The following is a 23,646-nucleotide window of genomic DNA, read 5'->3' on the forward strand; positions in this document are numbered from 1 at the left end:
GGGGTTCGTATTGTTTATTCCTTAGTTTTCTATGTCGTGTCATGTGTGCTGTTGTTTGTTTATCTTTTACATTTTTAGCCATGGCGTTGTCAGTTTGTTTTAGATTTATGAGTTTGACTGTCCCTTTGGTATCTTTCGTCCCTCTTTTATTATACAAAAACGGAACATTTACTTATTCTATAAATTCAGTACTGTTTCAGAACTGATTTTGACAGTATACTGTTTTAGTACTGATTTTGTCAGTAATGTTTTAGTACTGATTTTGTCATTAATGTTTTAGTACTGATTTTGTCAGTATGTTTCAGCACTGTTTCAGTACTGATTTAGTCAGTAATGTTTCAGTACTGATTTTTTTCAGTAATGTTTCAGTACTGATTGTGTCCTGTAGGTATACCGATTTTATTAATTCTATTATTGAGTTTATTTTTTCATTCACTATTTTAGTAAAAAAATTACGTTTAAGTGAGAAAAAAAAAGTACGCTATTTTGTCATTCAGAAAATTGTCACGGAGTTTAATGTTTGTCAGGTGAGGCTTTCTGAAAATAATATTTTATTTCTTCCATTAAAATTTGATATAAGTGCAATTTCTGATAATGTGAAATCATAACTATGAGCTAAAGAAACAGAAGAAAAGAGAGTCATGTCGAAATTTTAGTCTGCTTCTTAGCAAGTACAAATAAATTTCATTTTTCATAACATTATCGTGTCTTTATTTTTTATAGGAATCGGAATTGCTAAAACACAGGCCTCATAGTGGACACACTAGCATGACCAGTAAACAGAATATTTAATGTAACAGTTTACTCGCATGAGAACCAGTATTCATTAAAACGGTATTTGTATACGAATATTTCATACTATTTATACCTTTACTTGAATAGTGAAATGGCCAAAAGCGAGATCTGCATTAGAAAAAGCTAGACATAAAGGAAAAAATGGAGCTCCATTCAAACATACTGCATATATGCTTTATCTCGTTTACTTTTGAGTTGAAACATATAATTAAACGACATCAAATGCAATAGCATACTTATAGAATACAACAAGGATAGTTTCAGTACCGATATGTGTATTTGGAATCTTTATGGCCGTATTTCTCTTCTTAATTGTTGAATTGATAGCTTTCACCCTGGCTTATCATCGACATCATAATGTTTGAACCAACGTTCAAAAGTTTGATTCAAATCTTATCACGTTCTCTACTGGTAAACTCGCTTTTTGCTTATTAGATGTTTTACTAAAATCTTTTGATAACAAAAAATAGACATTAGTTATAAACATTTTCAATTATAACTAACCTTCTGAACTAAGATTAATTAGTCTCAACTGCTCGTCAAAATGGTAAAATCTTCTTAACTCGTTCATTGTGTCATTCAACAAAAAGCTTCATTTTGTGACACTATCCGATCCTTCCCTAATGGTCAATATGTAGAAAACCAATACCGATGAATTTGGTTAAAAATGGTCTAGTTTTATTGCCAATTAGACAACTCTCCACTAAAGACCATATGACGTAAATGTAAGCAACGTTAGGTCACACTACGTCCTTCATTAATGAGTAAATGGCATACCGTATATCAAGCTATAAACTACACTCACATGGCATATGTTAAAACAAATCTTTTGTCAAAACAGACTGTTACAGTATTTAAACAAAATCATCAAAATCAGGCACAATGAAAAAGAAAAGAAAAAACTTTTTTCATAGCAAAGAATTAATGTTATACAACAATTAATCCCAAGTGTGATGCTTGTAATAACATTATTTTCAAACAATCTGAAATTGAATATATAATACGAAATGTTGTTCTATTTTGTTATTGTAAACATATAAAATCGTATAGGTAACTCACCGCCGCCGTTTTTGTAGCAAAGATATGGAAATCGTACAACATTTCCAAGACCGATACAAAGTCCAACACAGGACAGAATGAAGTTGATTTTTCCTTCCCATTCTTCTCTCGGTTCTTCCTTTTTCACAAGTTTTACCTCAACCTGCCTGGTAGCCGGTATCAGAACAGTAGGTTTTACATGTTCCTTTGGTATTGGTATTTTTTCATTATTTGGTATATCCTTAAAATTGTTATCTTCTTTTATCATTTCTTCCATGGCTTAATGACTCAGTATTTCATTCCATTTGAAATGTTTAGATGATTTATAGAATTTGGGACAAAGTAAAAGTATATCCGTTAATATTGACTATTTGTTAAAATAAGTTTACGGACAGAAAGTAATTTTAGCAGTCAATTTGAACGTCAAAGAATTAAATTTGGACATCAGCCGTCTTGATATACATATGAACTTCACGACATTTAATTAAATAGTATAAACAACATTGCAATAAGATTGCTTAGAATTGAGGTAAAGATTCATTTATGTATTTACCAACAGAAGAAAAGAGAGATGCTTTCTTCATTAGCATATAAACGAATAACTGAAAAGCGACAGTGTTGACATTACATCTCATAGTGAGTTCCTATTCTGACAGTTTACAAGGCTTAATTGAGTTATGACACAGACTATACAAAACAAAGAAACTTCAAACTATTTTGAAAATGATCATTTCATGATTTTAAAAAAAGAGCATTGTGTAATTCCTCATATTTAAATACATGTTTCATAGAATTAATGAAAGATTTCTGCATGGGTTATTTCAAAATCAAACTTTGAATATACCATGGATTTAATTAAGGTAATTATTTCTCAGATATTCTCAAAAGTGTCAGTTTATTATAACAAAAACATGTCTTAAACAAGATTGTGTCCCAAGTAAACGGATGCCCCATCCGCATTATCATTTTCCTTGTTCAGTAGACCGTGAAAATGAGGGTAAAAACTCTAATTTGGCATTACAATTAAAAAGATCATATCATAAGGAACATGTATACTAAGTTTTACTTCATCAAAAACTACCTCGGACAAAATCTTTAACCAAAACTTTAAATTAAATAGTATAATCAACAATGGAGAAGACGGAACTAAGTTGAACAACTTGTGTCTAATCCATTTGTTTTGAACAATAAAATATGTTTAAACTAACCAAAACTTTAACCTGAAGCGGGACGAAGAGACGAACGGACGAACGAACATACGGCCAGACAGACAAATGGACTCACAAATCAGAAAACATAATGCCCATAAATGGGGCATAATTATCCAAATTATCTTTATGCCGCAAATAAACATATCAAACCTACCAGTTTCTTATAATCTTAACCGTATGAATATTGAATTACAAACTTTCGAGAAAAACACATACACTTGATGCATTCAATCGTTTTGCTAGTTATACCTTCGTCAGGGACACTAAAGTAAAAAAAATTGTACATCAGGATTCATAAATACTTGAGGAGCTCTATGATCAAGAGGGACCGAAACAGAACATTAAACCAGGTCAAATTTTTAAGGGATGTTAGTTAGTCTAAATATATATATATATATTTAACAAAACAAAAAAATGACCAAAACGAATCATATCAAAAGCCTAGTGTTTATCTCAGGTTCTCCGGAAGTGTAATGCATGTAAATTATTATAATCAAGTTATAGTATAGTAAATATTTTACCGTACCATTTCCTCGGGCTTTTTTTACACTGGATAGATTGCAATCATTGAACTTTAATTTAAAAATCAGTGTAAGGAGTTATAATTTAAATGTGATTAAGATAAAAAGATATCATGAATATTATCGACTGTTGAATTGTTCTGACCATAATAACATCCGCCGTTAACCACAATCAGGACAAGTATAATAGATTTTAAGATTTAAGCCTTGACACTTCATAAGGTTTAAATAAACTCATCATAGATACCTGGATTGAAATTTTGTATTTGCGACAGACGTGCGTTTCGTTTACAAAAGACTCATTAGTGACTCTCGAACCTAAAAAGTTAAATAGGCCAAATAAAGTACGAAGTTGGGGAGTATTGAGGACCATAAATTCCAAAACGTTTTCTAAATACAGCTAAAGTATTCTATTCCTGAGGTAGGAAGTCTTAGTATTTAAAAAAATCAATGTTTTGTCAACAGTAATTAATTCATAATAATGACCAATGCTAATTCATGTCAACACAGAAGTGCTGACTACTGGGCTGGTGACATTCCTGCTGCGGGGGGGGGGGGGGGGGTGAAGGGGGGGGGGGGCTCCACCAGCACCGGCATCGACCAAGTGGTTGAAAAAAAAACCTCATCATTTATACCTTGATTAAAATTAAAATGCCAAACTCAAGTCAACGTTTGTTTCATTTATTGTATGTTTGCCTCAATCTGAAAAATTAGATCTGTAATTTAAAACCAAGTTAAGATATACTAAATTAAAGTACTGTGCATGTGCAGGTTGTCTGGCATAGCCATTCCCATCGCACATGTTACCGCTTCTATATTATAAAAGTTAAATTTATTCTCTCGGATATTTAATGCTGAATCTTACATAACATGTACCAATTCTGGCTGTTTTCTGTATTCAACCGTGTATTTACATTCCATGAATGTAGGGTAATTCGAAAATATATATGTGTTTTAAAAAAATATGGTACATAAAACATCAATCTTGTAACAGTTTTTATTATATTAACAACATTATAGCACTTATGTGATAACACTGAGTATTCAGGAAAACAAACATGGCGGTAAATTAGCAAGTGACGTGCGATGGTTCTCAAACCACAACCGGGGGTATTGTCAGGTGTGACCTAGCATCGTGAATATTTTGTTTTCTAATTGCAGCATTTCTTAATGCATTAAGAAAAGCTGTTTTCTTCTGATAGTCCCATGATACACGGTCAGACAGATCCTGTTTTAACTTATCTTCCGAAGGGTAAGGATAAACCTACAAAAAAAAGGATATACTTCAATTATATGTGTGTTTCAATAGTCTACGTTAAGCGACATGTCTAGTGAATTCCAACGAGAGAAAAAATATACTCACTTATTGAAAATAAGCTACATTCTATTTACTGACGCAATTTACCAAGATGAAAGACATCTTTTAAAAAATATTTCTGGAACATTTTGACAAAAACGAACAGACAGCATATATGCAACTCAAATTTATTTTTCAAGCGAATCAACAATTAGATGAAAAAAACGTTTATTTCTCAACATAAATGATCCCAACCGTCAATACATGTATTATATATTGACCGTAGAGGTTACCCCCTCCCCCCAAGAAGTATCTTCTGTCTTTATTAATATTGTAACTTTTAAAAGTATTTCTACAAGGAGTAATTAACTATTTTAATTGTTTGTATTGCCTGGAATGTTTTATTCGATATGATTTGTGTTTTTTATTTGCCATTAAGTATAAAGGAATGGTCTGAGAAAAAGGAGATGCTGACATTATTATTAACGTATATTTATAATATACACATACCTTTTCACGTAATCTCACAAATTGTGAGACGTTAAGCTGATCTGTAAAGAACTTTTTATGAATCATTATAACTTCTACACCATTACTAACAAGACTTAAAGATGTTTGGTTATCAAAAACAACGTCTTGTAAACCCTGAAATAATATGAGATATACGCGTTTATAGTTAACCTCGCTTTTACGAATAATTTTCTTTTCTCCATGGTTCGGTCAATACTTTTTAATATTTCCCTAGTGACGTGTTTTATAAGTTTAAATGTCTCTTTGGTATCTTTCACCTCTGTTTTAATTCCTTAAAAATTCTCGAATACCCATGACATAATAAATGTATGGAGATATTGGATGAATAAATTTTAATTTCATTCATTGTCAGATTATCAGAAGTTGAAAATTCAGAAGCAGAAATGCAACAAATAAACGTCTCAGCACAACAAATAACACATTATTCATAAAAGCGGACATAAGAAAATAAGAAAATGAAATTATCCTTCACTATTTATTCTTCTTAAATCAGCTTCATTGCAATATAAAATTTACTTTACTTACAAAAACATCTCCTTTTGTTAAAGTATACACATTAACAAATATTGGTGCTTTCTCTGCTTCTTTGTCGTCATCTTGCAAATCCTACAAATGCAAGGTATTTTATCATTTTTCTTGTTTTCATATTTGTCGCTTTCTTGAATATTTAGAAGCTTATATGATTATAAATATGTGAAAAGCATCTATGGCTATTCCAAAGGTCTTGAATCCATTCCCCGGCGGGATCAAATTATTATAAACACAAGTATTTCCTTAAGCATGTTGTATTTTGGAATACAGACAATATATATAGTGTAACCTAGAAATATTATAAGAATGCTATAGGTTAGGAATATCTGCGCCATATCTAAATCTTTTAATAGGAAATGATTCTGATTGGCACATGAACACTATTACCTATGATAAATGGATTACGTTTTCGAGCTCCTAACGTCGACATTTGATTTTTCAGTAGTAAAATATGATGTGCCAAATCATTTGGCGTTCATGTTCTTCCGTTGACATGATACAATTGAGTTTTTCCCATCGTGCAGATTTTAATGTCAAGATCATTCTTATAGTGTTATAGCTTACAAACGATCTGTGAGAGATAAGGAACCTATAGCATTAAATTAGGTTGTTACACACCTTTCTTGTCGAAGCCGTAGATGGTCTTTCCTCTTCCTCTTCTTCCTCGTCGTCTTCTGTAGTCGTTACTGGATAAACAGTGGAATCATTCTTACGTTCTGAAATGTAATATATATTTTCATCTTTATTTGATTCATTTAGATTTTTAAAAAAATGTCACATTGCATATGTGTATTTTATCCTCTTTGTTCATAAAAAGTATATTTACCGTAAAGACTTAGCAATCATCAATTAAAACGATAGCAACATACTTTGTCAATCTTATGGATAAATATATAAATATATTAAACATAACCTATTTAATATAAACATTATTAAGAATTGCAAAATTGAGTTAATTCAGCTAAATAACATTAAATATTGACGCCACAGTCAACTGTAAATTGTTGAATAAAAGCTCCAATTACAGCTCTTTTTTTTTTTTTTAGAAATATTGCGTCCTTGCAAGTTCTTAAAAACATAAAGCTCAAGCATCTATAACTTATTATTTTGACTGTTTTACGTTGAGGTTTTCTCAAAAAAAAATTTGATTGCTTCTACATTTCAGAATCATGAACCTCCGAAATAATTTGTGTAATAGCACTCGATTTATGACACTTTTGGTGGACTGCTAGTCTCAAAGGTATCATGAGGTCAGTAGTCAGCGCTTCGGTACTGCAATGATGAATAACAACAGTTTCTTAAATTTTTCGTTAACAAAACTGAGAAATTATTTGGAAACTATTGTTCTTACTCCCTCAGAAAGACTTGACTTTCCATAAATCGACTACCTTGTAGGATCCTATTGGTCGTTTTGGTTTTCAGATGTTAAGATCTTTGCATCTGTCCAAAGTCATGAACCTGGTGTTCAGTGGTTGTCGTTTGTTAAAGTGGTTCATAAGTGTTTCTCGTTTATTTTTAATATAGATTCAACCATTAGTTTACCTGTTTTAAATGGTTTTACAATTGCCATTTTTGCGGCACTTTATAACATGCTGTTCAGTGTAAGCCAATGCTCCGAGTTGAAGGCCCTACCTTGACCTATAATGGTTTACTTTTACAAATTGTGACTTGGATGGAGAGTTGTCTCATTGACATTCAAACCATATATTCTTATACTCTTCTAAATTTTCAATTTGTATAAACTATTTTACATAAATTATGAATAAAACAATTATCTTTAGGTCTATACCTGTCTGATGAGGATAATTATATACCTACTATTTTAAACTTTTTGTCCCACACTGATACTAGGTATACAAATTGAAACAGTTGGTTTTCAACACACGTTAAGTTCGTTTGTGGTTTGGTATTGAATCGGGTTTTTTTTTGCAGTGCTACCGTTAAGTCTTCTTATATGAAATGCACGTCAATATTATAAAACTGGTATCTTTAAAGAGTTTCTTAATGTTTGAAAGGATGTTTTTCTTTTAAAGCTCACTTCCATCTGAATAAGTGTGACGTCGGTATCATGACCAACACTAAGTGAAATTCAATATGTATCTTACCTGTTGAAGCAGAATGGCCCGGAGCTTTAAGAAAAGGGGTCTACAATAAATAAAATCATTATATGATATGATTTGATTTGAGCAGAATGACGCTATGATATTAAATATTATTTGAAGTTGTAACAAAATTATTCTCTTGATATGGTTGCTTTAATTATTTTTTTTATTATTCATTATATTCTAGCTAATACATTCATCTTCGTTGGAAGAGGAAACAAGTTCAATATTACTGTTTATATGGAAACAAAAGAATGTGGTATGATTATCAACGAGAAACCTCTCTACTGGAGACAAAATGGCGTAGAAGTATGCAACTATAGGACGTCGTAACACTTAGTGTTATACAATACCAACAGACAAAGTAATATACATCATCAATTACAGAAATATCTATGTCTATTATATTCCTATTTATCACATATGTAATGATTATGGTCTATGTAAATGCCGTTTACATATGCTCTGGCGTGTGAAAGTTTTATACATGGAAATAATTTCTATTTTTACTTATTGATAATTATTACATTAACATATCATACTCTGTGTATGTAAAGTTTTTCAAGTATGTTTTACAAAAGCATTTACTAACCTCATGATTGTTTTAATCTAAGCGTCAAACTTTTGATTTCTTAAGAGACCAACAATTAACATTGAATCTTTAATTGTATTTTTGAATGCCTACAATTATTTTCTACAACATTGTCCTTGGTTAACAATAGTCCCTTTTGACAAATATATCACATCTCTGTATTTGTATATTATATAACAGTTAAATAAAAATTTGTGTTGACATACATGAGATTTTGGGTACACACGTTTTCTAGATTTAGCTATATTTAAACCGGCATTACGATATGATAATAAAATATAATCATGATTGGAAACTTAGTTTGATAATATGGGGGCTTTAAGTGATTTCTATTTGAAGTTTTGAAAAATTGAGCAAGATACATTCTCCCAGACGTATTAAAGATAAATATATGATAAGCTCAAAACACGTAAATTTTGAAAATATTTTTGTAAATTAATTCTGCACATATCCCCTTTCGATTTTCATCAATATTTTGGATGTCAATATTACATGAACACATTCTCAACCAAATTTAGTTGGGGTACGTCGCATTTTAGCTTACACTAATTCGGAATGGAAATCCCCTTACACTACAAAAAAGCTAAATTTTCCTGCTACAACATTGAACTTACCTTTAACATCAGATTACTGAGATCTACAAGAGACATTTTACGCCTTTGTACTGGCGGAGGAATTAACTCGTTCTTTGATCCAGTTACAGTGGTCATTTTCTCTTCATCTAAATTCATACTTTCTAAGTCGTGTAAAGCTCTGGTAATTGTATTTTGGTTTACAATCTAAAATATACCATTGCATAAAAGGTTATGAAACATATGGTCAAATACACAAAACCTCATCAAAGATACCTTGCTCTGTTTGATACGCCAGATTCAGTCCTAGTGAGTCCTACAAAAGAGGGGCGAAGATACTAGCGGGACAGTCAAACTCATATATCGAAAATAAACTGACAACGCCATGGCTAACAAAGAGAAAGACAAACAGACAAATAATAGTACACAAGACAAAACATAGAAAACTAAAGACTAAGCTACAGGTCCTCGAAACAAACAGTGTGGTGTCCAAAGCAAACACGAAATTAAGGGCCATTGAGACAGAAAACTCTGAAAAGTGACCAATTCGGCTTTGTAATCTAAGCCTGGGGAAATGTACATTATTTTATTCTATTTTCCACATTACACTCAAAATAATACGCAGAGATATATAAAAATTTAGATCCATTTTAATTGTTTTATTTCTGAATCGATAACGTTTTATCCGGAAAACAGATGAAAGTATTTTTGTCAAAAGATCTTTCTTTCAAAATCAATTTCGTTTTACGTTTTACAAAAAGGAATAAAAACCATTTAATATAATTGATGCAGTTAAATTTCCAAAATGTATATCACTTCGTCTATAGGTTGCATTCCTGTAAATATTGACAATGCAATTTTCCTTTTGTGGCTGAAACTGTAACACTTTTACTAAAAAACTGTTGATGTCTTTAGCATTTTTGAAAATGAATTTAATAAAAGAATAGATGCATATAAATCAAGATGTCCAATATTATTGTCAATTAGAAAGAATTTTTAGCATTGATAAATCTCTGCATAAGACAACTATACAACTTTATATTATTTTTTATAACTTAATAAGTTTGATCAGCTGTTTATTTCCCTGGATAATCAGTGGAGTGTAACAGGGTAAATCAAGAGAAGCTTGGACTCTTGGTGAAACTTGTAACAAGCAAGATTAGATGAATAAATATTATTATGTTGTTAAAAAAAAAAAAACACTTTTACTATGACGTTTTGAAAAAAAAAAATCATATCCTAGAATGGAAAGTTCATATGCAATACATTTTTTTAAAAGTCAAAATTAGTTCTATGCGGCATATTTTCAACGTTTACATGCACGAACTTCTAAGAGTTTAAACTAACACTAAATTACCTAAGTATTCCTACCTTCACTGTATGATTACAACAGGTTCAATATAAACAATATGCATATGTATATTTACTGGTAACACACCTAAGTTATGTCTCTATGGGATGAAACATAGCGATCATAACCGGGAACCAGTATGTTAGCAATATTAATTATCTATAAACATTATATATCTCCCCAAAACAGGCGTGGTTTGAGAAAGAGTTGTATTTACAAAGGGCAAAAAGAATTCCTCTTCTTTTAACAAAGGATTTGTATGTTCTCTATATTTATGAATTTGGAAATAAAAAAGAACAATAGAATAATCATTTGAATTCATGGATGTTATGAGTGATACACAGATTTCAACAAATTAAACAATCAATCCTTTGCAATATGTTAGTGTATGGAAAGGATGGTAGGTTCTAAATCTTTCAATAAAACGTAGGAGTCTAAAAGCAGGCAAGCAAAGTAGGGTTACATGACAATTATTTTGAAATTTTAAGTATAATACATCGTATCAAGAAAAGTCGGTAAACATGACACTGGTAGGAATGGTCACATGAATGGCCAAACAATTGCAATAGATACACTATCAAACGCAATATAAAGCAGGTTTAGCGGATCGCTTGTTTCTTACCTTACTCATCGCCTGTAAATATAGAAAGTTACATCTTAAAATGAAAATATGAGGCGTGTCTTTGGTTTAGAGTTCTAATTGAGTTTTATGGAATAACACCGTCGTTTTATTCTTCACTAAAGTTATATATTTTCTTTTAATTGAAATTAATCATAGAAATGGGGAATGGGTCAACGTGTAAACAACCTGACCAATGTGTCAAAGAGACAACAACCCGACAAAAGAGCAAAAAATAGCCCAAGGACACCAAAGGGTCTACAACTATGACAAGAAAATGTAAGTGTATTCTATATCCCATTTGACACTTCCACACCTAAGTTAGCAATAATATAGTATAGTATGTAGGATATCACATGAAACAATAGAAATAATTCCCCTGATTTATTATAAACATCATTATTTTCTCTGAATGTCATATAGTCATGACTACCTTCAACTGTAAAGTATACTATAACAAATTGACATTACTAACTTTATCATGTTCTTGTCGTAGTTCGGAATAGGCAGCATTTGTTGCTACGTTGATTTCTGGTAAGGCATAATAATGGATATTAGCATTTTTCTCTTCTAAGCGTTTAATCTCTTCTTGACACATTAATGCAAGTTGCTCGTTATGTGACAAGCTTTTATCCTGATCCATAGCACCAACAACTAAAAATAAAAAATAGTGGTGTCTCACACATTGTTTCTGTTCTCAGAGAGGATAAAGAAAATTAAGAAAATTATTAGTATATATTTCATACGAAACTAGAAAGCGGTTTAGATGGATTGTATACGCTCTGACATCGGACTCAGACTTCTTTTGAACTGAGTTTTACTGTGCGTATTGTTGTGTGTTTGTTCTTTTTATATTTGCTAGAGGTATAGGGGGAGGGGTTTGAAATCTCAAAAATAATATTAAACACCGCCGCATTTTTGCGCCTGTTCCTCTGGCCTTTGTAAGTCTTGTCTGATTTTTAATTTTAGTTTCTAGTGTACATATCGGTGTTCAGTATGACGGCCATCACTGAACTAGTGTACATTTAATGTTAAGGGGCCAGCTGAATCACGCCTCCATGTACGTTCTTGCTGCATTGAAGACCCATTGGTGGACCTTCGGCTCTTTGTCTGCTCTTGTGTTGGGTTGTTGTTTCTTTGACTTATTTCTCAATTCCATTCTTAATTTTAGTTAATAATGGAAAAGAAACCGTCTCTCTTTCTATCGATGGAAACGATAAAAAAAAACACATTTCAAGATATATACGATCGCCATCATGAAATGTATTACCGATATAATGTGTCTGAATCTTAATTCCCGCGTGACTTTATTGTGATCTTAGATCTAAAGGTATGGTAATTGTACAACAATTGTTTCATATCCTTTGTTTTGACTTGTATTGCAAGAGTGTGAATTCGAATGATATGTGATGCAGGCATAGCAGGATACAATAACCTTGTCGTAGCTTTGTACTAGAATGTCTATCTGTTTCCAAGATTTTAGGATTCCTGCTGGATTTGTTTTCTTTTGATCTATGTATTTTAATTTTTTTTTCGAGTAATATTGTCTAACTTCTTTATAGTTTGATGAGTCAAAAGTAAAATTTGAGAATCAATTTCCTGGACTTCTGCATAAGGTCATTATGGTTTATTGGCTAAATGTGCAGGTGTTATAACCGATGGATAAATTTTGTCTGAGTGTGAATTTGCATGACGGCTGATATACGTTTGAAGCATAAGATACGTATCCCGTCGACATATATGGTCTCGCTCATGTTGCAGTTCATGATTCCCGCACTTTTTGTGTGTTACCTTTATTTCACTCTTTTCAATCGATTTATAAGATTTTAACATTGATAAACTTTTGTCGCCCTATTCTAATATTAGTATTTTATTTCGGGTCAACTTCGTAGAAATCAAACTTTTTAATAAGGAAATAAAGCCTTTATACAGATACAAATACTTCCAATTATTTTATTGCTGGGATAGCTTTAGGAATACGACATTCTGAGGGCAACCTGCCATAGGATAGTTTCAATTTTTTCAATTGATTTCAATACTGATTTTATGTTATAAATGTATCGTAAAATTTGACTGGATAAAATTGTCATTCTTAATTGTGGGGTTTGAATTTTATTTAATGCCTACACAGTGAGTAGATAAATTATAGACATAAAATATAGACAGACATTTTATTTTGAATGTTTTTGTGCATATGTCTTTGTCTTTGACAACTTGAATAATCAATACTATTACAAAAGCAATCTACTGAAACTAACTTAGTTTTAACGTGTTGTTTACTATTTATATATATTTACCATTTTCTCTCCATGTGCGTTGTTTTGCGGCCTTAGTTAGAGATTTTTTCGGAGCGACTGGTTCTAATTTCTTCAGTATACTACAGCTTCCCTAATTTGTATAAAGGTATTTTATTACAACCCTTGATGGTTTCTTATATACCTAATATGACGTGCTAAAATGTTTGCGAAGATCAAAAGATTAAGTTCGATAAGGCCTGTTTTTGGCCCCCCTATTTTCAAATTCTGTTTTTTGGAAAGCTACTTTTTTGGTTTAAATATTCCCTGAGGTTTAAAGTTTGTTTCAATGAACTTCTAAACCACTAATTTAAGCAACTGGGTGGGGTTAGAGGGGTAAACTTTCTGTTATTATTCAAATATTGTTATATATTATTCACTCTGCAGGTGTTCTGTACAACGAATTTTTAGTTTTATAGTGCCCTCGACAACGTGACCCAAGAATTTTTTGTTCCAATGTCATGAGAACTGTTTTTGCCGTCTAAATCGCCATAATTGTCTCCGAACCACGTAGGCGCATGCTATTAAATTTTAAGAAACAATGGCCAAAAATCGAAATTTTTCCTTCTTTTGGCGTTTTGGTACCCTTTTACCCCCTCACCACACACATTTTCTGAATTTAATGGTTTTGAAGTTCATCCAAACAAACTTCAAACCAAAGGGAATATTCTAACGTGATAAGTAGCTTTCCAAAACAAAATTTAAAAAATGAGAAAATAGGGCTTATCGTACCTTGTCCTTTCTTCTCCACTTAAAAATCTACATCTAGTTATACGTCATTTTTAGTTTTGTTTTGTATTCTCAAACTGTATAGATATTTCAATAGCACTTAACAGTTTAAAATTGATATCCAACATTTTGAACACGACATGTTCAAAGAGCTTTGAATGAAAAGTATGTCTATTTATATTTATGTTATATGAGTTTGTACAAATATTTCAAGAATGGGCGAAGATGTACAACACATTATGTTGACCTGGTTGGCAAGTTAATTTATAAACCTAAATGGATTTGAGCTTTTCAAGACCATACTCTGTTCAGAATTGATTTTATCACAGAATGCAGCGCTTGTCATTGAAATTAACGGACAGCTCTCATTGATTTTATATTTCACATTCAATTGTTTACCTATATCGAAATCATTTGAAACATTTACGAAACAAAATAAAAAATATCGACAGGAATTCAATATGTATGATTATGATATAAAAGAATATTTTGTTTGCATGCTCAAAATTAAAAACTTACAGATTTGACTACGAAAATCCAATCGTTCTTTTGACTATCTGCCACTAACACAGTCTGACGTCTAAAAATATTTAGTCAATTAAGATTATGGTGTAAAAAAAATCTACTCATTTAAACTATCTAACATGTCGAATTTCATATATGCGAAGATACAAAGTTTTATTAGCTAATTTTAAAACCACATTGATCCTACATTGTCTACATACGAAAAATGCCTGTACCAAGTCAGAAATATGACAGTTGTTATCTATTCGTTTGATGTGTTTTTAGCTTTTGAAATTATCATGTGATTAGGGTCTTTCCTTTTTGAATTTTTCACGGAGTTCAGTATTATGGTGAGTTTACTTCTTATTGTTATCTTGCTTTGTCTGCGACTACAAGTAATCGATTTACAATCTTTGAACATCGTTAAACTATTTTCGCCTATATATTATACCTTGACCCGCACTTAAAATAAATAAAACTTAAGAATATGAGAAATAAATGCAAGTTTCCCTAAAAAGTTAACGTAAATAGTAATCATAGGTACCAGGCTTACAATTTTCCACGCCAGACGCGCGTTTCGTCTACATAAGACTCATCAGTGAAGCTCAGATCAAAATAAAAAGAAAGTCAAGACAAGACAAGTACAATGTAGAAGTGCATTGCGGACCCAAATTTGTGCAAAATACGGCTTAGGTAATCTATGCCTGGGATAAGAAATTCCTTAGCATTTCGAATAATTCCAACTTTGAAAACATAAAAATGACCATATAAATGATATTCAAGTCGTAACATCATTAACACGCACGTTTAATTATCATCATATATATTAGTCTATTCACATTTCCTTGAGAGTTTTTACCGGAGAAAATGGATTAAGTCCGGATTTAGTTTCGTTTTTTGCACTGAATTTTGCTACGTTATATCAATAAAACAAATGTTTATCTTTCTTGATGTTTTTGTTATTATATAAGGTTTGCGGGCATTTGTTTTTATGTAAGGTTTCTGATTGAACCTTTTAAATACTTGATGTTATTTTCAAAATCATCAAGATATCTGCTTAATTAGTTGCTATGGTCTTTTTATGAATCAATAACTAATTACTGTGGATTCATTATTATTTGTTGGATACCAATTTTCGTGGATTTCGTGGAAACAGGTGAACCACGAATTCAAATTTTCAACGAATATCATATTTTCAATAGGCTTTGTATACAGAGGTGAACCACGTAAACAATTATCCACGAATATGCAAGTTTTCAGCAATCAACGAAAATTGATACCCACTAAAAAAATGAATCCACAGTATGAATTGTCTAGAACATAATATCAATTCAATGTAAAAACAGAATACGGAATATTAAAATATTACTTGAAATAACTGAAAATTGCCATCTTCGGATTATCAGATAATAGCTCCACCGGCCATTCCTTGAGAAATTCTAAAGACCTGAAATGTTAACAAAGGTTCTACTTACAGTACTTGCAACCTTAGGCGTTACTATTTCAGCGATCAGTCAGCGGTCATCGATCAGTCACCGATCAGTCAAGTTCGCGTCAAACTCACGTCAGCAATCCGTCAGACTTATTGTAAAAGTAATTGACTGATCGGACTGATCGGACGGATAGTACCGATCGACCTTGATGACGGATTGAACTTTAATACGTCACATGATAAACTAATACAAATTACGGAATCTTAGTTTCGTTTAATCTAATTAAAATGGCGACTCTTGAAAATCGAACGTTCAATGATACATTTTGTTTATTAATTATTTAGCAAAGTTTTATGAATTGAAATGGAAACAAATGTACAGATATAACCTAAATTAAAATATCATCATTAAAGAATGGTCTTTTTCGTTTTATTTAGGTTATATATTTTCAAAACCGGCGAGTTTTATACGGTGCGTAGAAATACCGCAAAGGACCTCCTTAGTGCACTAAGAACAAAAATGTGCACTAAGGACCTGATGGAATGATACAACGGCCACAAAGGACATGGCATATAGAAATATACTTTGAAAAACTTCATAATTTCAAATTTCATAATCATAACTTTTGTAATTAGAAAGTTATTTAATGTTTTATCGACACGCGCCTCAATCAGTTGATTGTCACCTGTGTAATCGATAGAAATTCATGTTCACTCAACCTTGACCCGTTTATAATCCACTTATAAACTGATTAAACATGTATACGGTATTTGGTGTTCTGTGTTTGTTGTTACTGTCGTGTTTATTTTGTATTTCTGTCTGTTTTATTTTTCACTTCTATGTAATAGCGTATTTTCTACTTTTATTATTTGATTTTTGATTTTAATTTTTTTTGCTTGTTTTTAAAGTTGATTTTTTGTTGATATCTAGTAAATTTATATATACGGATATTTAAAAAAAGTTAAAACATGTATATTTTTGTTAACAAACACATAAGAAAACAAATAATTCAAAATATAACAGTTTATTACATTTTTAAAATATAACAGTTTATGACATTTTTAAAATATAACAGTTTATGACATTTTTAAAACATAACACTTCATGACATTTAAAAAATATAACAGTTTATAACATAGTTTTTAAATTAATTTATATTGATATACATATTTACATATATAGATACACTATGTAACAGTCAAGTACAATCATTTGGCAAACCGCGGCATTGTTCTTGCAGCTGCACTTTTTGGTCTATGTCGTTGACCTGGCTTACGAGCTAGACGCTTCACATTGGGAATGACGAGTTTCCCATTTGATGAGAAAATCATTTTGTCTGTTAAGGTCTTGTGCGCTAGTACCTTTTTGTACAGTTTATCTTTTTCTTCGGGAGTTTTTGTGCCCCATATATAAGGAGAAGTGTAGAATTTTTGAAACAATTCGGATAGTTCGTAGTTTCCTTGACCATATATCGATCGCCTTATGTCAATAAAATGAAGTTTTGTTATGTCGAATATCTTGGTCAGTAATTCTGGCAGAATCTGCGGCTTCCAGTCTGTTGCAATTTTAAATCTGTGGTTCATGCTTTCACAATTGTTGTTCTACTTCTTCTACCATATAGTGACCGCCTTCAACAAATTGAAGATTATGTCACAGGAGGAAACTTACAACAAGACATAGATTGAAAAAAATGTACAAGTTTTTAAAAAAATATGAAAAATTAAAAATATAAAATGTTTTGTATAATAAAGTAAGATGTTGTAATTAATATTGATGCTTTGAGATTGAAGATTTGAAAGAGTCTACTGAAGTGCAATTTACAATGTTATCTGGTAGTTTGTTCCAGTCGGTAATAGTTCTTGGAAAATATGATTCTTTTCTGTACTGTGTTTTGCAGGATGGAATTTGGAAGCTGTTTGAATTAGAATGTCTTGTTTGTCTTTTTTGAGGAATTAATTTATTATTTTTAGGAATTGCAACCTTTTCGTGTTCAATTTTGTAAAGCATTACCAATCTGGAGTCTTTTCTTCTGTCAGAGAGACTGCGCCATTCAAGATGTTGTAACATGTTACCAACGCTTGAGGTGTTTCTGTATTTGTTGGTAACAAAACGTGCAGCCCTCCTTTGAACTTTTTCAATGCTATCTATGTCTTGTTGTAAGTATGGATCCCAAACAGAGCAAGCATACTCTAGTGATGGTCTTACTAGGGACTTATATGCTTGCTCTTTAATGGATGTTGAACTTATGTTCAGGTTCCTCCTAAGAAAGCCTAGTGTGCTATTAGCTTTCTTGCATATGTTGTTAATATGCACATCCCATTTAAGGTTGGAACTGATGGTGACCCCCAGATATTTTGCTGTTGTTACATGTTCTAATGAATGATTGTGTAATGTGTAGTTAAATGTGATTGGTTTTTTATTTCTGGTGACTGAAATTACATTACACTTATCTGGGTGGAATGCCATTTTCCAAGTAGTTTCCCACGATGCCAGTTTGTCTAGATCTTTTTGTAATGTTAATGCATCGGAGTTTGATTTTATTGCCAAATAAACTATTGTGTCGTCTGCAAATAAACGTACTGTAGATGTTAGACCAGTTGGAATGTCATTTATATAGTACAAGAAGAGACTTGGTCCAAGAACTGACCCCTGTGGAACCCCTGACTCAACTGCAACATACTCAGATTTTTCCCCCTCAAGAACTACTGCCTGTTTGCGATTGCTAAGAAAATTTTGTATCCAGTAATTTAATTCCCCTTGTAATCCGTAATGATGAAGCTTATTAGTTAAAAAAGAATGTGAAACCTTATCGAATGCTTTAGAAAAATCCATGACCTAAATATCTGTTTGTTTACCGTTTTCCATGTTTAGTGAGACATCGTCTATAAATTCTAGTAGTTGTGTTTCGCAGGATCGACCTCTGCGAAATCCATGCTGAAGGGGATATAAAATGTTGTGATTATCTGCATGGTTCATGATGTGTTTAACTACAATATGTTCTAAAAGTTTGCAACAAATACATGTAAGTGATATAGGACGGTAGTTTTCAGGGTTATATTTTTGGCCTTTTTTGTATACAGGAGAGACATGGGCAGTTTTCCAGTCATCTGGAACAACGCCTGTTTTAATTGACTTCTCAAAGATAATAGTAAGTATGGGTGCAATTTCATGTGAAAGTTCTTTTAAAAATCTTGGTTTAATTTCATCGGGTCCTGCTGCTTTGTTCGGATTTAAGTTATGTAAGAGTTTTTGTATACCTTCTGTTTTAATTATTAATTTTGATATGGGTGGAAAAGGAGTATTCTGTGGCATATTACACTGTTTGACAAATTCTGTATGAGAAATATTAGATGCTGGTGTGAATACAGACTGGAATTGTGCATTAAGTGCCCCAGCTTTTTGTAGTTTTCAGTTTTCAGTTAGGAGTTTGCCATCTTGTTTGATTTCAGTAATTCCACTATAATCAGTTTTTTTATGTTTAATGTAGGTCCAAAATTTTTTCATAGTGCCATAATTTGTTTCATCTTGTGGTGGTAATATGATGCTTTCAATGTATTCCCAGTATGATTTTCGTATACTTTTTTGCACCTGGTGTTTAACCTCTTTGTATTTTTTAGCAATTGATGTATTACCAGATTTTTTTGATTTTTTATAGAGTCTATCTCTTTTTCTAATGAGCCGTTTTGTTTCCATTGTGACCCATGGGTGACCGTCCTTTGTTTTTGCTGTTTTATGTGGGATGTGATCTTTCACTGCTTTTGTTATTGTTGTTTTAAAACAGTTCCACATTTCATTTACACAAAGATGTTGCTGATTTTCAGAGAGATGTTTATATAAGGTGTTAATTTCTTGTTTAATTGTGCCCCAGTTTGCTTTTTTGTATAATGGAATTATTCTTGGCTTTTGTTTAAGTTTTGATGGAGCTATTGCAAATTCTGCAAACACAATATCATGATCAGATAGGCCGGGGATAACTTCAACACGCTGTACTTGGTTTGGTAAGTTTGTAATTATCAGATCAAGAATATTGTCTTTACGTGTAGGGACATCAACAATTTGTGTGAGACATGTGTCGTCAAGTGAGTTGCCAAAGAAGTAATGAAGGTGTGGGTAAGAAGTGTTCGGTTTTAATGATTTGTTGTTCCAATCCCAACCTGGGAGATTAAAGTCTCCCCCTATGATAACTGTAGAATTTTTTATTTGTGTGGCTTTTCTTATCATGAAGTCAAAATTTTTGAGACTAGTTTCATCAGATGTTTTTGGGTTATAGAAAGAGCTTAAGTACAATGTTTTTGAACCAACAATGTCTACTTTTGCCCAGACCATTTCTGTTTTGTCTGGGGGTGCAAGTTCATATACCTCAGAGCTAATAAGTTCTTTTTTTATAGCTATAAGTTTGTCCACAATCGGTCTGGATTTGAAGAGTTTTTTAGCGGTCTATTTACGTGGTGAAAGAGTCTGTTTTTCAGTCTCTTTGTGTAATAATCTGTGATGATGGGGTATTTATTGCACAGGTTTTCGGATTTCAAATTAAAATCAATAGTGTCATTTGATGTCACGATACCATCATCACCAAACAAGTCCGACATAATATGTGATCGTTCTTCTTTTGTTAAGGGCAATTTATTTTTCATATGGTCGGTAACATTGTCTTTCATGTGTTTTGTACACAAGAGTCTTTCTGAAGTGTTGAAAACTTTATCAATGGCTTTAGTGATACCACCCTCGTCGTCTGAGCCTATACGTATGTCAATATATTTTACATCGGCGTCGAGACGTGCTTTCACATGTGACAGAAATGAGTGGTAAATATAATATGAGGCGTCCCAGTGAAAAAATACCGGACCAACAAATATAGGATGATCACGTGATGATTTTTTTACAACCTTCTTGTTTTTGTACACAAAGTTTGTTACATATGTAGGACCTAGGTTAAATGTTCTATCAATGCCAAGTATGGAATCGGGATCGTTTTCGCAATGCAGTTTCATGTCTTCCATTTGCATTTGACTGTAGCATATTATAGACGGCGGCATGTTATTTCCACGTGTATAAACAACTTCTGCTACAAATTCATGCTTATTGACCATTGCCAAGGCTGCCCAAACCTGGTCCGGTACGTTACTTGAACCTAGATTAGACTGTTTCTTATCGTGGTATCGTTTCGATCGGATCATTTTTTTTTCTCAATTTGTATCTCAAAATTGGCTTCTTTAAAAAAAAACAAAAGAGGTTTATTTAACAATTTCCTTTAAAACAAAATAAAACAAAGGCAAAGTAAACACAAAATTCAATTTTTAATTTTTCTTTCATCATTTGAAATTATACCACGCCAGAGACACCGTTAGGTTTATTCAAAAACTACCATTAACTAATCAATTAGTAACGATCAAAAGATAATTGTTTATTCGATAAGGTTGATTGGACATGATGATTGGGAACTTGCAATAAGCCGTTGGTCACGTGTCGAATGGCACGCGCTGATAAAAGATCATTGAAAAGTCATTTAACTTCAAAACTACAAAAGCTATTAATACCAAACTTTAAAATTAGGAGTTATATACTTATATCTTCTTATATCCATGTTCTTTGTGGTCCTAGCGTATTGTTTTAGTGTCCTTAGTGCAAAAACTTTCTCCTTAGTGCACTAAGAAGTATTTCTACGGACCCAGTTTTATAACGGTGTCTACATCGCGATTTTTATTTCATTATTTTCCAAACATTCTCGGGAAAAACAAAATGAAAGAATCAGTTATTGAAGAATGTAGTCTATTTTTTTTCAATATTTTAAATGTTTGTATCCTTCTCATCATAAAATTCTTAAAAAACACTTATCATAATCACGGACTTTCTATATTCTCGTCACAATTGAAGCATTTAAAATAACAAATTACAAAAATAACTGCTGTATTTTTTAACAAGAAATAGAAATAATTTTAAACAATGCAAACAACATAACATTATATTTTTCTGATAGTCTTTTGTTAATAAAAAAGATAACTCCTCCTAAACAATAAAAGGTACAAAAATCCAATGTTGGTAAACATAAATATATTCCTTAAAAAGAAAGAAATAAGCAGATTTATTCTTGAATAATTCACATTTTCTACAAAAAACATATGAAAATCATTTATAACAACTGATTGCAATTGAAATTACAATATTTTCCAATATGAGAAGAAATATTTGCATTTTTGCCAACACGTACAAAAAAATAATATCTCTTTCCTTAAAGTAAACATAATTTATGAAGAACAACCAATCCTGATGGCCAAAAAGTAATGCAATCATTTATTTTAAGTATTTTAAGTCTCATTACATCTCAATTCTAATTAGAAGACTTGTCTCAAGATGGTAAAATAACTGATTTCAAATAAAATAGTATCATCTTTAATAAAAAGAAGAATAATTTTGGTTATTTTAAACAATGCGAATAAAATTTTAGTATGATTTCTCTGACATTCCCTTAATTTTATGAACAAAAAAACTATTTCAAACTATAAAAAGTACAAAATCCAATGGCGGTCAATAATTTTCAGTAAAATGAAGAAATATTTACATTTTAGGTAACGCATACAAAAATTTAATATCTTTTTCATTAAAGTAAGCATGTTTTATGAAGAACAGCCAATCCTGATGTACAAAAAGTACTAAAATCATATGACGGTTAATAATTTGTATGAAAATAAATCAATAACTGCATTCTTATTCCACAAAAATAAAAGTTTAAGTATTTTAATTCTCATTATATCTCAATTCTAACTAGAAGACTTGTCTCAAGATGGTAAAAATAACTGATTTAAAAAAAAATAGTATCATTTTTGATAAAAAGAAGAATAATTTTTATTATTTTAATCAATGCGAACAAAATTTTAGTATGATTTTTCTAATATTATTTTAATTTTATGAAAAAAAACTATTCTCAACTATAAAAAGAAAAAAAATACAATGACGGTCAATAATTTTCAGTAAAATAAAACAATATTTGCATTTTAGGAAACGCGTACAAAAATTTAATATCTTTTTCCTTAAAGTAAGATTATGTTATGAAGAACAGCCAATCATTATGTACAAAAAGTACTGAAATCATATGACAGTTAATAATATGCATCAAAATAAATCAATAACTACATTCTTATTCCACAAAAATAAAAGTTTAAGTATTTTAATTCTCATTTGATCTGAATTCTGATTAGGAGACTTGTCTCAAAATGGTAAAAATAACTGATTTCAAATAAAATAGTATCATTTTTGATAAAAAGGAGAATAATTTTGATTATTTTAAACAATGCGAACAAAATTTTAGTATAATTTTTCTGATATTCTTTCAATTTTATAAAAAAAAAACTATTCTAAACAATAAAAAGTACAAAATTCCAATGGCGGTCAATAATTTTCAGTAAAATGAAGAAATATTTGCATTTTAGGCAACGCGTACAAAACTTTAATATCTTTTTCCATGGAGTAAGCATGTTTTATGAAGAACAGCCAATCATGATGTACAAAAAGTACTGAAATCATGTGAC

At 31.3% G+C, this 23,646-nt stretch overlaps 1 protein-coding gene across 1 annotated transcript in view; it reads right to left on the minus strand.

Annotated features, from left to right (window-relative positions):
• Positions 1-4,230: 4,230 nt before the first annotated feature.
• LOC139491066 (uncharacterized) overlaps positions 4,231-23,646 on the minus strand; it is a 36,682-nt gene continuing 17,266 nt past the window's right edge. The window contains exons 9-18 of the mRNA XM_071278368.1: positions 16,057-16,134; positions 14,703-14,763; positions 13,458-13,548; positions 11,636-11,814; positions 9,233-9,397; positions 8,030-8,069; positions 6,543-6,640; positions 5,919-5,999; positions 5,373-5,507; positions 4,231-4,829 (exon numbers count right to left, since the gene is read on the minus strand). Of these exons, the coding sequence (XP_071134469.1) occupies positions 4,659-4,829; positions 5,373-5,507; positions 5,919-5,999; positions 6,543-6,640; positions 8,030-8,069; positions 9,233-9,397; positions 11,636-11,814; positions 13,458-13,548; positions 14,703-14,763; positions 16,057-16,134 (1,099 nt within the window). The 3' untranslated portion in view covers positions 4,231-4,658. The remainder of the gene's footprint in view (positions 4,830-5,372; positions 5,508-5,918; positions 6,000-6,542; positions 6,641-8,029; positions 8,070-9,232; positions 9,398-11,635; positions 11,815-13,457; positions 13,549-14,702; positions 14,764-16,056; positions 16,135-23,646) is intronic.

This window comes from Mytilus edulis, chromosome 1 (genome assembly GCF_963676685.1).
Source record: "Mytilus edulis chromosome 1, xbMytEdul2.2, whole genome shotgun sequence".
Classification (NCBI taxonomy): Eukaryota; Metazoa; Mollusca; class Bivalvia; order Mytilida; family Mytilidae; genus Mytilus; species Mytilus edulis.